The sequence below is a fragment of the Corvus hawaiiensis genome, chromosome 13, assembly GCF_020740725.1.
Source record: "Corvus hawaiiensis isolate bCorHaw1 chromosome 13, bCorHaw1.pri.cur, whole genome shotgun sequence".
In the NCBI taxonomy this organism is placed as follows: Eukaryota; Metazoa; Chordata; class Aves; order Passeriformes; family Corvidae; genus Corvus; species Corvus hawaiiensis.
In genome coordinates, this window is record NC_063225.1 from 1196480 (window position 1) to 1207495 (window position 11016).

At 43.7% G+C, this 11016-nt stretch overlaps 1 protein-coding gene across 1 annotated transcript; it reads right to left on the bottom strand.

Annotated features, from left to right (window-relative positions):
* Window positions 1-341: 341 nt before the first annotated feature.
* On the bottom strand, window positions 342-10715 carry LEO1 (LEO1 homolog, Paf1/RNA polymerase II complex component). Its single transcript, XM_048318011.1, has 12 exons — window positions 10640-10715; window positions 9140-9865; window positions 8795-8899; window positions 8176-8270; window positions 7340-7485; window positions 5864-5948; window positions 5440-5534; window positions 5040-5174; window positions 4222-4357; window positions 3734-3920; window positions 3368-3465; window positions 342-626 (listed from the first exon to the last, which is right to left on the bottom strand). The coding sequence occupies exons 1-12, from the start codon at window positions 10695-10697 to the stop codon at window positions 522-524; spliced, it is 1971 nt and encodes a 656-aa protein (XP_048173968.1). The 5' UTR covers window positions 10698-10715; the 3' UTR covers window positions 342-521.
* Between the last annotated feature and the right edge of the window lie 301 nt (window positions 10716-11016).

The window sequence follows — 11016 nt, forward strand, 5'->3', positions numbered from 1 at the left end:
CAGCAAAATACACCAGCATAGTAATGTGCTGTCCAGTAAACCGGAAATCAGGAATATCTGGGGAAAAAGCTGAGTTGTACTGTACCACTACATTCTCCTCCAGCCCCCCCACACAGACAGCAAGCTCTGCCACCATACCCTTGTCAGGCAAACTTCTCGTTTGAGCATTCCACAGGGATTAGCATGGCTTCCCCATATGGACTCAGTAAAAGTTACTGACCAATTCACTTGGTAACCAGCTACTGCAGTTCTCAAAACTGAAATACACTGTGCAAGGTAAAAATCAGCATTGTGATGATCCCTGGTGCAACATTCGCTGCAACGAGACAAAACTCTTGGAGTCAAAGGAAGTCAAAAAAACTTTATTCACACCAGAAACGCAGACTTAGGAATTTTCCTTTATCAAAATAAGCCCCTTATGGTTACTTACATCTGTGCTCTAACAGAACTGTACAATATATATAAACATATATATAGAAAAAACAACAACAGAAAGACCCAACTGCTGCGCTTCCTTAATATTAATCATCATCTTCTTCCTCTTCATCACTGATCACGTACTTCTTAGGCTTCTTACTTGCTTTGTCATCATCATCTGCTTTTCTCTTTCCAGAAGGTTCACCTTCCTAAAGGCAGAAAAAGGACAGAAATAAACCCCCATACTTCAAGCTAAAACTGGAAAAACACAGAACAACAACAAAAAGACCTCAAAGCCGTTCTTGCAAGAAAAGCAAAATTACTGGTTCTAGTTTTTCCATTCTGTGCTGCTGTGAAGCTGGACTGCTCCTGTGCCAGTCCTTAACCTCAGAGTGGCTGCAGTGGTTCAGTCACTGCTGCCGGTGTCACATCCCAGACCAGGGGGGTCCATGCATCACCTCGCTGGCCCTGCACCCACATCTGCTCTGCCTGAGCATGGCATGCTCAGAGTCTGTGTTATCTGCATCTGCAGCGTGTGCAGGGGCACTCTCACCCAGTCTCATGAGCATGGATAACTCCTGGAATTTGCAGTGAATTCTCCAGCATGCAGGCACATTCCCTTCAGGCAGCCACTGCAGCTCTGCTAAGTTTTCAGACTCTTTATACCTGCATGCCCTGAATCAGAGCTCCTGAAGCAAAGAAGAAATTCAGGGAGTGGGTATTTTGTTCATTAGAAAAACAAAACTAAACTAACCACTCTCTGGCATAAAGAAAAAGACTTAGGAGAAACCATTGGCACTCAGAATCAGCACCAGTTTACAGCCCAAGAAATGTAACATTTTATAGTTTATGAGGCTTCAAAGATCTTGTCAAAGGAACACAAATCACTGAGTTAATTACCTGCTTACAAGCAACACCATAGGGTTTTTTTTTTTATAGACTTTTATAGGGTGGATGTTCAGTCTTTAGTTCATGAATATGGAGTCAGCAGGTTGATTTTTGCTCCATGTACATTTCCACCAGTTCAGTTTGAATCATCCTTCCAAACAGCATTTTAGATCACGAGTTGTTAATGCAAAACTCATCAACTATGACATGAGGAACAAGCAGTAACTCAACTATTGTTGAAAAAGAAGAGTATCTTTTAAAATACTCTCAGGTCCAAGAAACCTCATCCCTTTTTCCACTTGTTGGTTTTGGAATGTGGGTTTGGGTGGGTTTTTTTTGGTTTTTTTTTACACCAACTTGCTTGGATTTTAAGGAGGAAAGATTGGGTTCCAGAACTTTGGAGTTTCAGAACTCTGAATAATAATTATTTATCCAAAAGCATTTGTTTCTATATTAATGTATTCAGTAAGTACTGGGAGAATTTCAGTTAGGAAGGAATTTTAAGCATGGAAAACAGAAATTAGCACTCAGTGATAGCTTCTTCCTCAGAACAAACATTCTCTTGTAATCTAGCTGGGCTATTGTTCAGTGAGTCACTTTCCTGTTCAGCAGAATATCCCCGTTAACTGCAGCAACAGTGGAACTACTTGCTGTGTGGTGATGAAGTGTACTAATAACAGACTGACATTGCCAGTGATGGTAACAAACTGCTACCAGGACACAGATTTGTGCTGTGCTGTTGACTGACAGCAGGTAAAAGCCAGTGAGTGTACAAGAAGCCAGAGTCCCACATATGTGGGCATGCACTGAACACCACACCCCCCTGTGGGGACTGAGCACAAGAACTGGAGCCCCACTGGGGCTTTCTGTGACACTGCAGCACCACTCCATGGCCCTGAGAGGAGAGCACTGCCTCCCAGTCACTCCGTTTAAAATGGAGGCTGCTGCTCCTCAAGCAGCAGAGAAATGCTGCTGATTAGACCTTTTCTGCTGAGAGAAGGGAACTGCCAAGTCCTCACATTGCTGTATCATGAGCTAACACACCTAATAGGGGCTTAAAAATAAACAATTCTGTTTCTACTAACAAACACAGGGCTCACAAAATTACAGTTTTGTCTACCTGACTCACTGTGGCTGTTACATTTTCTGAAATATTAAATTTTCCTAATGTATAATATAAAGCCACAATCTATGTCTTCAGAAGACAAAACTAATTTTTACTTCCACTTCACATTACAACGCCTGTTAGTGCAAATAACTCAGCTGACTCTGTAAGAGCACCAAGAACCTGCACTGAGCACACAGAAAACACCCAAGGGGCTGGGGAGTGAGGCCTCCCAGGGACTTTGCAGGAAACACAGAATAGAAATGAAAGTGAGAGCAGCTTACTCCTTGTGTAACACTGTAGTGCTGTACCAGCAGTGACATGACTTGAACTAAACCACAAATGCAATATTCACAAAGACTCATTTAATAATACCCAGCAGTCATAAATTTCAAACCAGTAAAACACCATTTTAGATGAGGAAACAGCACCAGTGCTGTAGCTAACAGTTAATTTGATCAGGGACCAATGTTTCAGATGATACTAGGGTGATGGAAAATGTATGTTTAGCAATGGACAGCAAGTCTTTTTAACTCACTTTTTTAACTCTTCTATTTAAAAAGAGCAGAAATACTATGTGAAAATGCTTCCACTGTTTCCATAAAAACAGGAGACGACCATGTAACTTAGGTAACACTGCATTAGCATTCCAATATTAAGTCTTCTTATTCCTTGCATAATTTTGGTAAAGTCATTTTACATAACCCTGCATAAATTTTTCCATCTTTAAATCAGCAATAACAACAGTGTCTTCCTTTGGGAAACACTCAGGTCTGTGAACTAATGCAATGCATAAGAAATTGGTGATTAATTACCACGGAAAGCACGCCAAGTCAAATAACACACTCACCACGGCATAAATGAAACCACAGAAGTCCCAGGTTTAAACACTAGATTTAGTGAAGGAAATGTTCCTCATTAAAAATTAGCAGCTTAAGAACAAAGTCCTTTTCTTACCTCATCACTATTAAGTTTCTTTGCCTTAAGTAGTCTTTGGGTTTTATCTTCATCTGAGCCTTCATCACTGTCAGAAGAGTAGATTCTAGCACGTTCCTCTGCACATTCCGGAAAAAAATAAAGAGACAAATATTTATGTTTATCTGAAACTGGCAAGGAAGTGAGGATATTAAAAATGTCTTACATCCAGTGCCACAAAATGTTTGCAGAATCTAAGTCCAGAGTAAACAAAATAAACTTACACAAACTGAATTAATGTCTCTTCATGCATCAAATGAGCTGCCAAAATCCTACCCTCCCAGGACCCTCCTGCGAAATGACCCTATCTGAATCACACAGGCCTCAATGACATGCTGTTGAGGTTACCTCTGATGCCACCTTTGTATCTGTTTTTGATAGCTGCCAGACTGATGGCATCGTCCCCCTCATCCTCCTCGTCGTAGCGGTCGGGCTCCAGGTAGCTGGCGCTCAGCCCCCGCTGGTGCTGCTTCTCGCGCATGCGGCGCTGCTGCGACTCCCTGCGGATGGAGGCCCTCAGCCTCTCCTCTTCTTTCTGTCCAAAGACACGAGCAATATGCTGAGGGATAAAAGCACCCCAAGGCATCTCAAGGGCACCTCGTATTCCACGGCAGCTTTTGAGATAAGTTCACAGCAGTGTAAAGGCTGCAAATATTCTCCTTGTTTTGTCATCTGCCAGGTTAAGCAAACCACACCCGTGGCTTGTAAGTCTCGCTTAAAACTCCAAAACATTACTGTTTTTCATAAATCATAGACTGTTCAAAAATGTCCAGCTATGTTACAGTTGTGATATCTTAGATTAAACCAGCAGATCAGAGAGTTCCATGCCACAGTACCTTAATCATTTCTGTGCGCTGAGACTCTGGATCACGGCCTGCCATTGGCAAAATACGAATTTTCTGGGTCTTTGAACATCTGTCTGCCAGAGACAGAGTCATCTTCCTGTGGGTGGCACTGTCTGTAGAGTGTGGCCTGGTAAAAAATTGCTAGGGGTTAAGAACTTCTTTAAGGAACATCTCCATTTTCAAAAGACAATGGTAGGGGCAGCATACTTGAGATTTCAGAGACTTCATCTGCACAAAAGTAAAAGCATCAGCCCTTTCTACAAAGTATTTATGTGCAGTGTAACAGCTACTGGAGACATCAAGTCTTCTGTCACTAAAACCACCAGTCCAGCCTTTAACAGTTGGCCTCAAAGATCTCTGAGGGTTTTTCAACCTTAATGATTCTACAATCCTACAACCTTTGACCCGTATCAACCTAAACATCTGTCCTCACAGTTCACATCAGTATCTCAAGAAGCAGTTACCATCTTGACAGCAACTGTGCATCAGACAAAAGATTAATTTCAGGGAATAGTGATATTTTTTCTGATTCAAATGAGGACTTGCCTGTAAAAATGTGAATTAAAACATATACACAAGAAACCTATTTGTAGCCTACATAACGTAGGAAATGGCACATTAACGTTCTCAACTCAGACCCCTAACGTAGCACAAATCTTACTGAAAAACTGAGTTTGGAAAACAGCACATTCTTACTAACCAGGGAAGCTCTGATGCTTTACAGACTGCTGTACCTAATCTTTATACACTAGTTCCAACACCTAATTGCACAAATAGTATCAACATTTGATACAGAACAGGAGGTTTACCTGAAGGTTAACTTGGTCTTGAACACGGCCTGTCCTTGCAGACCTGTCCCTTGTCTGATGAACAAATGGTTGTGATCTCCTTGTAGCGGCGCCTTGTACACGTCAAAGACCTCATTCCCCAAGTGGAGGGACATGCTTAAAAGAGATTCCCACATCAGTTACTTGATAAAGCCACTGCAGTCTATTTTTTTACCTCATTTCTAAATGAAGAAAGCCTTCGTTTCCTTTTTATATCTAGCCGGTAATTATATTTCGATCCAAACTAAGCAGAGCATAAACCTTTCAAAGCACTGAGACTAAAATAATCTGTACTGTGATGTCAAAGTTTGCTGACCTTCCAGTTTTGCATGTCACTGCAAGAACAACTGCACTACTTCAATAGCAGAGAGTCCACACTGACCTTCCATCTGACCATTTAACTATCCGGGCATTACTTTCTCTGATCTCGTTCCCCTCCTCATCTCGTCGCATCCGCCATCGTATTGTGTTTTCTACCTGTGGGGAAAAGAAACAAAACAGCTTTTCTAGCTCACAGTAAGGAATGCTGTGGTAAAATATACTCTATATAGGTTGAAAATTGCAGTTAGAAAGGCTTGGTAACTTGTGGCATGATGCAAAGAAATAAAGGTGAACACTACTGCTTTTATTGGTGAAATGCAGCTGTCAAGCTTTTAAAAAATTATTGCTAAAATGGATCAACGTTCCTCAGTGCCCACACTTTCATAATCTGAAAACTCAAAACACCATTCCAAAAGACCTGAAATAGACTTTGAAGAAAAGTGCCTAGGTGAGTGTAAAAGACAGAAGGAAAATTAGCATTATACCTTGAGTTTTAACCTAGTTCTACCCTCTTCATCAAGCATCTCCTCATCTTCAAATTCATCTTCATAATACTGGGGATCAAAAGGTCTGCAACAAATTTTACAATAAATTCTTTATTCTTCCAAGAAAATTAATCCAGATTATTCCAGAGTTGTGCAAGTTAACAGGTGCTCGAGAGGTTTAAATTATTCCCTGCCCACAACAGCAGGCACTGCAGTGTGGGACAGCCCCTTCTGCAGCCAGGAAATTCACTGCACTAATTCCCACCCCGGGGCCCGACCCAAGTGTCCTCTCTACCATCAATTACAGGGTAACATTCACACCCTCTGAATGGTTCCAGCTGAAGAAAGCAAGTCTGCCTCAGAAAATACTGTTTCCTTAGTATCAGCATGATGAGGTCAGGGTTAAGAGCGGAACAGAAAATATACAAGATCGTACAGAGGAAATAAAACAAAAGAAATCTCTTATAAATGAGGTGAATTGGGGATCTTCTAAGAGCACAATCTTTGTTGGGTTTTTTTGTTTGTTTGTTTATATTTCAATCTCAAAACCAACCAAAGAGAAAGGAAGATGAGATGGTTTTTCCTCTTCCTTCAAAAATCTGATGAGTGTGATGGGAGTGGGGGGAGCCCTTTCCCTAACCTCCTTCCTAATAGCTCCCAGGCTGCTGCAAGGAGAAAGGGATGAACAGACTCTGCTACTGTACAATTCTATTTTCAGTCCTGTCTGACCCCAAACATCATCAGCACTTCCCTCTGGTAGCAGCCACTACCCAGATTTTGAACAGTTCTCCCCTGAAACAGCCTGGAGCCCCAAGCCAGGGAGAACGACTGAGCTGAGGTGTGACACAGACAAGGCTGTGCTGCCAGCTGGAGTGACCTTGGCAACAGAGCAAGAAAGTTGTTTAGCAAAACACTCAGATTTAACAGCACTGTGCTGCAAGTGCTGAAGGACCTAACATCACAAACAACTCCAATAATTTATTTTGCTGCTCCTTATGCATTCCAGTAAATGACTTCAGTTTGGGTTAGGTGAATAGGAAAAGAAATAACCAGCCTCTGCATAGTTAAATAGTACATGCAACACACACAAATAAAACTGGTCTTATTCTGAAATTCAAAATGCTGGTTTTAATCACTGGGAAGTGCACAAAGGTCCTGTGCATTTGCCCTTCACATATCTGAGAGCCTGAACTTATGCTTAAAATTCAACTGATAGCATGTGCTTTCAATTAAATTGCACTTTTGTCTGGTTTTTACAGAAAATAAGTTATTAAATCAAGCTGAAACACAACTTCATAATAAAATTATCTGATTAGAAAACAACAGCCATTACTATTGACTAATCACAACCAAAAATACGCATCTTAATGTCAACAACTTTAAATAGGCCAAACACATTTAACTGCATTACTAAACAAAAGCAACACAGGGAAACACTAAAATACCCTATCAATCCTGTATTTAACATGCAATTACCTGGGCTCCACACTGAGGAAGTTGGGCAGCTTCACAAAATACAAATCATTACCCAAGTCGGTGTTTACTTTTGGAATTTCTACCTCTATTCTGGTCTCTGGGATAGGCTCTTCTTCCTGCTGTTCTTGACTCAGTCCATTCTCATCCTAATGAAAACAAAGAATAGGAGTGCAAGTGAAAAGAGTCTATCTGGCTACTGCTGCTCTAACAATTACATTTTGCTTAAAGAAAAGTCACCCACAGGCACAGAGAGATCAGGAAGATTTGGATAGAAGAATTCAGACATTTTCATTAAATGCAATTCAATTCAGCATTTTCATGTGCCACTCAAAGTGATTTTAAACTCTGTGCAAACTCAAGAGACCAAAGACAGTAAAGAACAGCAAAGGAGCCAACAGAGTTTTCAGCTGAGCACTGGAGACTCTGTGGGGGACACCTTCTACGAGATTAAAGAAGGTATTTTTATCTATTACCAATAAAAGATGAAAAACTATCATCAAAATGAAAATATTTCTCAAACAGCTGCAATAAGGTACCAAAGACAGCTATGGCTTTGTATTTTATTAATAGCAATTATTCTAAACTAATTATAAACTATTCTTCATATTTCTTCCAAGTACAAAAAGCGGAGCAGGGATGGAGGAAGGCAGATAAATGAGTCCATCTGATATTGTTATGTACAAAACTTTCATAATTCTTTCAGCTGGGGTAAAATTATCTGTAATGCTATTTAATGCCACTACTCTTTTTTCTCCCTAAAATATTACCCAACTCAATTGTTCTGCATTTCAGAGTGGAATGGAGTGTTAATTATCTCAGAAGTCAGGTCCACTTACAATGGGCTGTCCTGGGGTTGGTGGCTTGTCTTCTCCATCGCTCCCTGAGGAAATGTCATCAGCACCTCCAAACAGATCCATGACATCTGCATGCTCTTTAGCAGAAAAATTACAATTTTAAACCACACATATATATGCACACATGGCCCTAACGCAAGATTTATTTATCAAATAAGGAAATCAAGTTGAGAAATGGCAACAGAAGAGTGTAAGATAATCCTTATTCAAGTAACTGAATAGAAGTAAAGAAACTTCATTGCACATTTTGGAGGGTTTACTTCTCAGAAAACAAACACCTCTTTCTCAGCCAGCTAAACCATCACAAAACACAGTGCAGGTTCCCTGGACTGCTCTGATTAAAGGAGCCCTTTTTTAACATCTTTCAGTAAAAAGGCATGGGAGAACATTTGCAGGAGAGAAAACCTGACAGAGCTAACTGGAGAGGATCAGCAGGAACAGAGCATGTGCCTCCCACACAGAACTCCTGATGGCTGTTCTGTTATTTCCATGGCACCGTACAGCAAACTCTACCCATTCTACCAAGCCCTGTAGCTGATGAATGGCACACTAAGAAGAGGATTAAAGGAACCAAAACCCCACAAACCCCCCCACCATTTACCTTTCTGCCCTTCTGTGTCACTCTCCGCTTCTGAATCTGATGCAATTGGTTTCTTTCGTTTCATTCGCAGAACTTCGTCCTCACTGTCGCTGCCCCTTGCAGACTCTAATAAGGAGCATAATTATTCTCAGCAAATTAAAAATTTTGGTCCACAAATTTTAAAATTCCTCTGTATTAATAAGCTCTAAAAGTGCTGCATAAAAAAAATTACAAAGATGACTATAGTTAATAGACAGGTAATTAATGCCTTTACATTGAAATTTCAATCTTTTCAGGCCAATGTAAATAAAACAATAAAGAGAGACCAAACCAGCACCAGATCATTATTTCTGTATTGAGTCCTACCAGATTTGTGCTCTTGCTCCTCCTCATCGGAGTGCTGGGCCCTTTCCTCATCATCAGAGTTCTGAATCTTCTCCTCATCAGACCGCTGGGCCCTTTCATCATCATCAGAGTTCTGCATCTTCTCCTCATCTGAGGCCTGTGGCCTTTCCTCATCATCAGAGTTCTGCATTTTCTCTTCATCCGAGTTCTGGAGTCTTTCCTCATCATCAGACACCTGTGGCCTTTCATCTTCATCCGAGTTCTGCACCTTCTCCTCATCGTCAGAGTTCTGCTGTCTCTCCTCATCGTCAGAGTTCTGCTGCCTCTCCTCATCATCTGACTGATCACTTTTGTCCTCCTTGCCCCACTTCTCGTCCTCTGAGTGCGCCTTCTCAGAGCCATCTCCCTCTGAGTGATGGCTGCCTTCATCTGAGCCGTGCTCGCGGTCGTCCTCATCGTCGTCGTGAGCAGCCTCGGAAGCGCTGTGCTGCTCCCCGTCCGACTGCTCGTTGTCCTCGTGCTCGGAGTGCCCCGAAGCCTCCGAGCGATTGTAGGATCGCTCAGAGTGGTTGTCGCTCCCCGAGCGATGGGATGCCCCCTCATCCTCGCTGTCGTCCCCAAATAACTCCTTGTTACTGGGTTTGATTGCCTCCCTGTCGTCGTCCTGGTCACTGTCGCTGCCAGAAGCATTGCTCCCAGAGCCCGCGTTTTCCTGCTCGGAATCTGAATCAGATCCAGAATCGGAATCTGCAAAACAAACACCGCCCTTTCAAGAGTCAGGACGCCCCTACAGGGATGCACATGACATGATGTGCATTGCTTTAACAAAAACTCCGGAAACACAACCCAACCCCCAGGGAAAACCTACAGAGAACTGTAAGCAAGACGAACAAAAGTCACCGAGAACAGTAAAATAAAATATCTGCTAATAACGGCACAGCCAAAGAGAGGCACAATGAGAAATGATGGATGCTACATAAAGTTTCAAACTACAAGATGCGGTCTAAGATTCTAAAACTGTAGAAAGAATAAGGAATAACCCAAACGAAGATAACAATTGAAATAGCGAGGGCTTAAACAAGTAACTATATAGACGTGGCTTGTAAGATCAAATCGAAAACTGTCACTCCGTATTTAATCCAAGCCATCTACCCAGGGAGGTTTATGACAATGGAGCTACTCCTCAGTGCCGAGGCTGGTGAATGCGGCTTCCAACCGGAAAATAAAAGAGCACCTGCCTCGAAAACTGATTTACGGGAACGCAGAAAAGAATTTTGAAAACGCCAGCGGCTTAAACCAGAAGGTGTTCCACCGTTTCCAGAACTCGGCTGCAGCCGAACAACCTCCCCTGCAGGCACCGACCCCCGGGACCGCGGCTCCGCGCCGCCCGTCCCGCTCCCTCCCTCCCTGCCGCCCGCGCCCGGGGACCGCGGCAGAGGCGGGGCGGGGCGGGCGGCGCGGTCCGTGGTGGGGACACCGCGGGAGAGGAGAGGGAGAGAGGGAGAGAGAAGCCGCGCAGACCTTTGTGCTCGGGCTCCGAGTCCGCGTCGCTCCCGAACAGATCCGCCATATCGGCCATGGCGGCAGCGCGGCCCCGCCGGCGCCGCGCAGTGACGTCACACGGAGCGCCGCTAGCGCGACGCGCGCAGCGAGGCCGCGCTGAGAGGGGGCACCGCCTCTTAAAGGGGCCGCGGCCCTGACGGGACCTGGCCCCGGCGGGAGCGGGACCGAGACCGGGACCGAGACCGGGACCGGGACCGAGACCGGGGCCAGAGCCACGGGTTCCCGGCGGCACCTCCGCACCCTCCCGGCGTGGCTGCCGCCCTCCGCTGGCGCTGCTCCCGCGCTCTGCCGCCCCTGTGCTGAGGGAAAGCCCCCCCTGTGCTGAGGGAGAGCCG

Bases quoted from the DNA above. Each gene is read 5' to 3' on its own strand.
- LEO1 (XM_048318011.1), bottom strand. From the start codon at position 10,697: ATGGCCGATATGGCGGATCTGTTCGGGAGCGACGCGGACTCGGAGCCC. The intron at 5,949-7,339 runs GTAATTGCATGT...AATTTGTTGCAG, and splicing joins TTCCTCAGTGTGGAGCCCAG to ACCTTTTGATCCCCAGTATT. The intron at 4,358-5,039 runs GTAAACCTCCTG...ATTTTTTACCAG, and splicing joins AAGACCAAGTTAACCTTCAG to GCCACACTCTACAGACAGTG.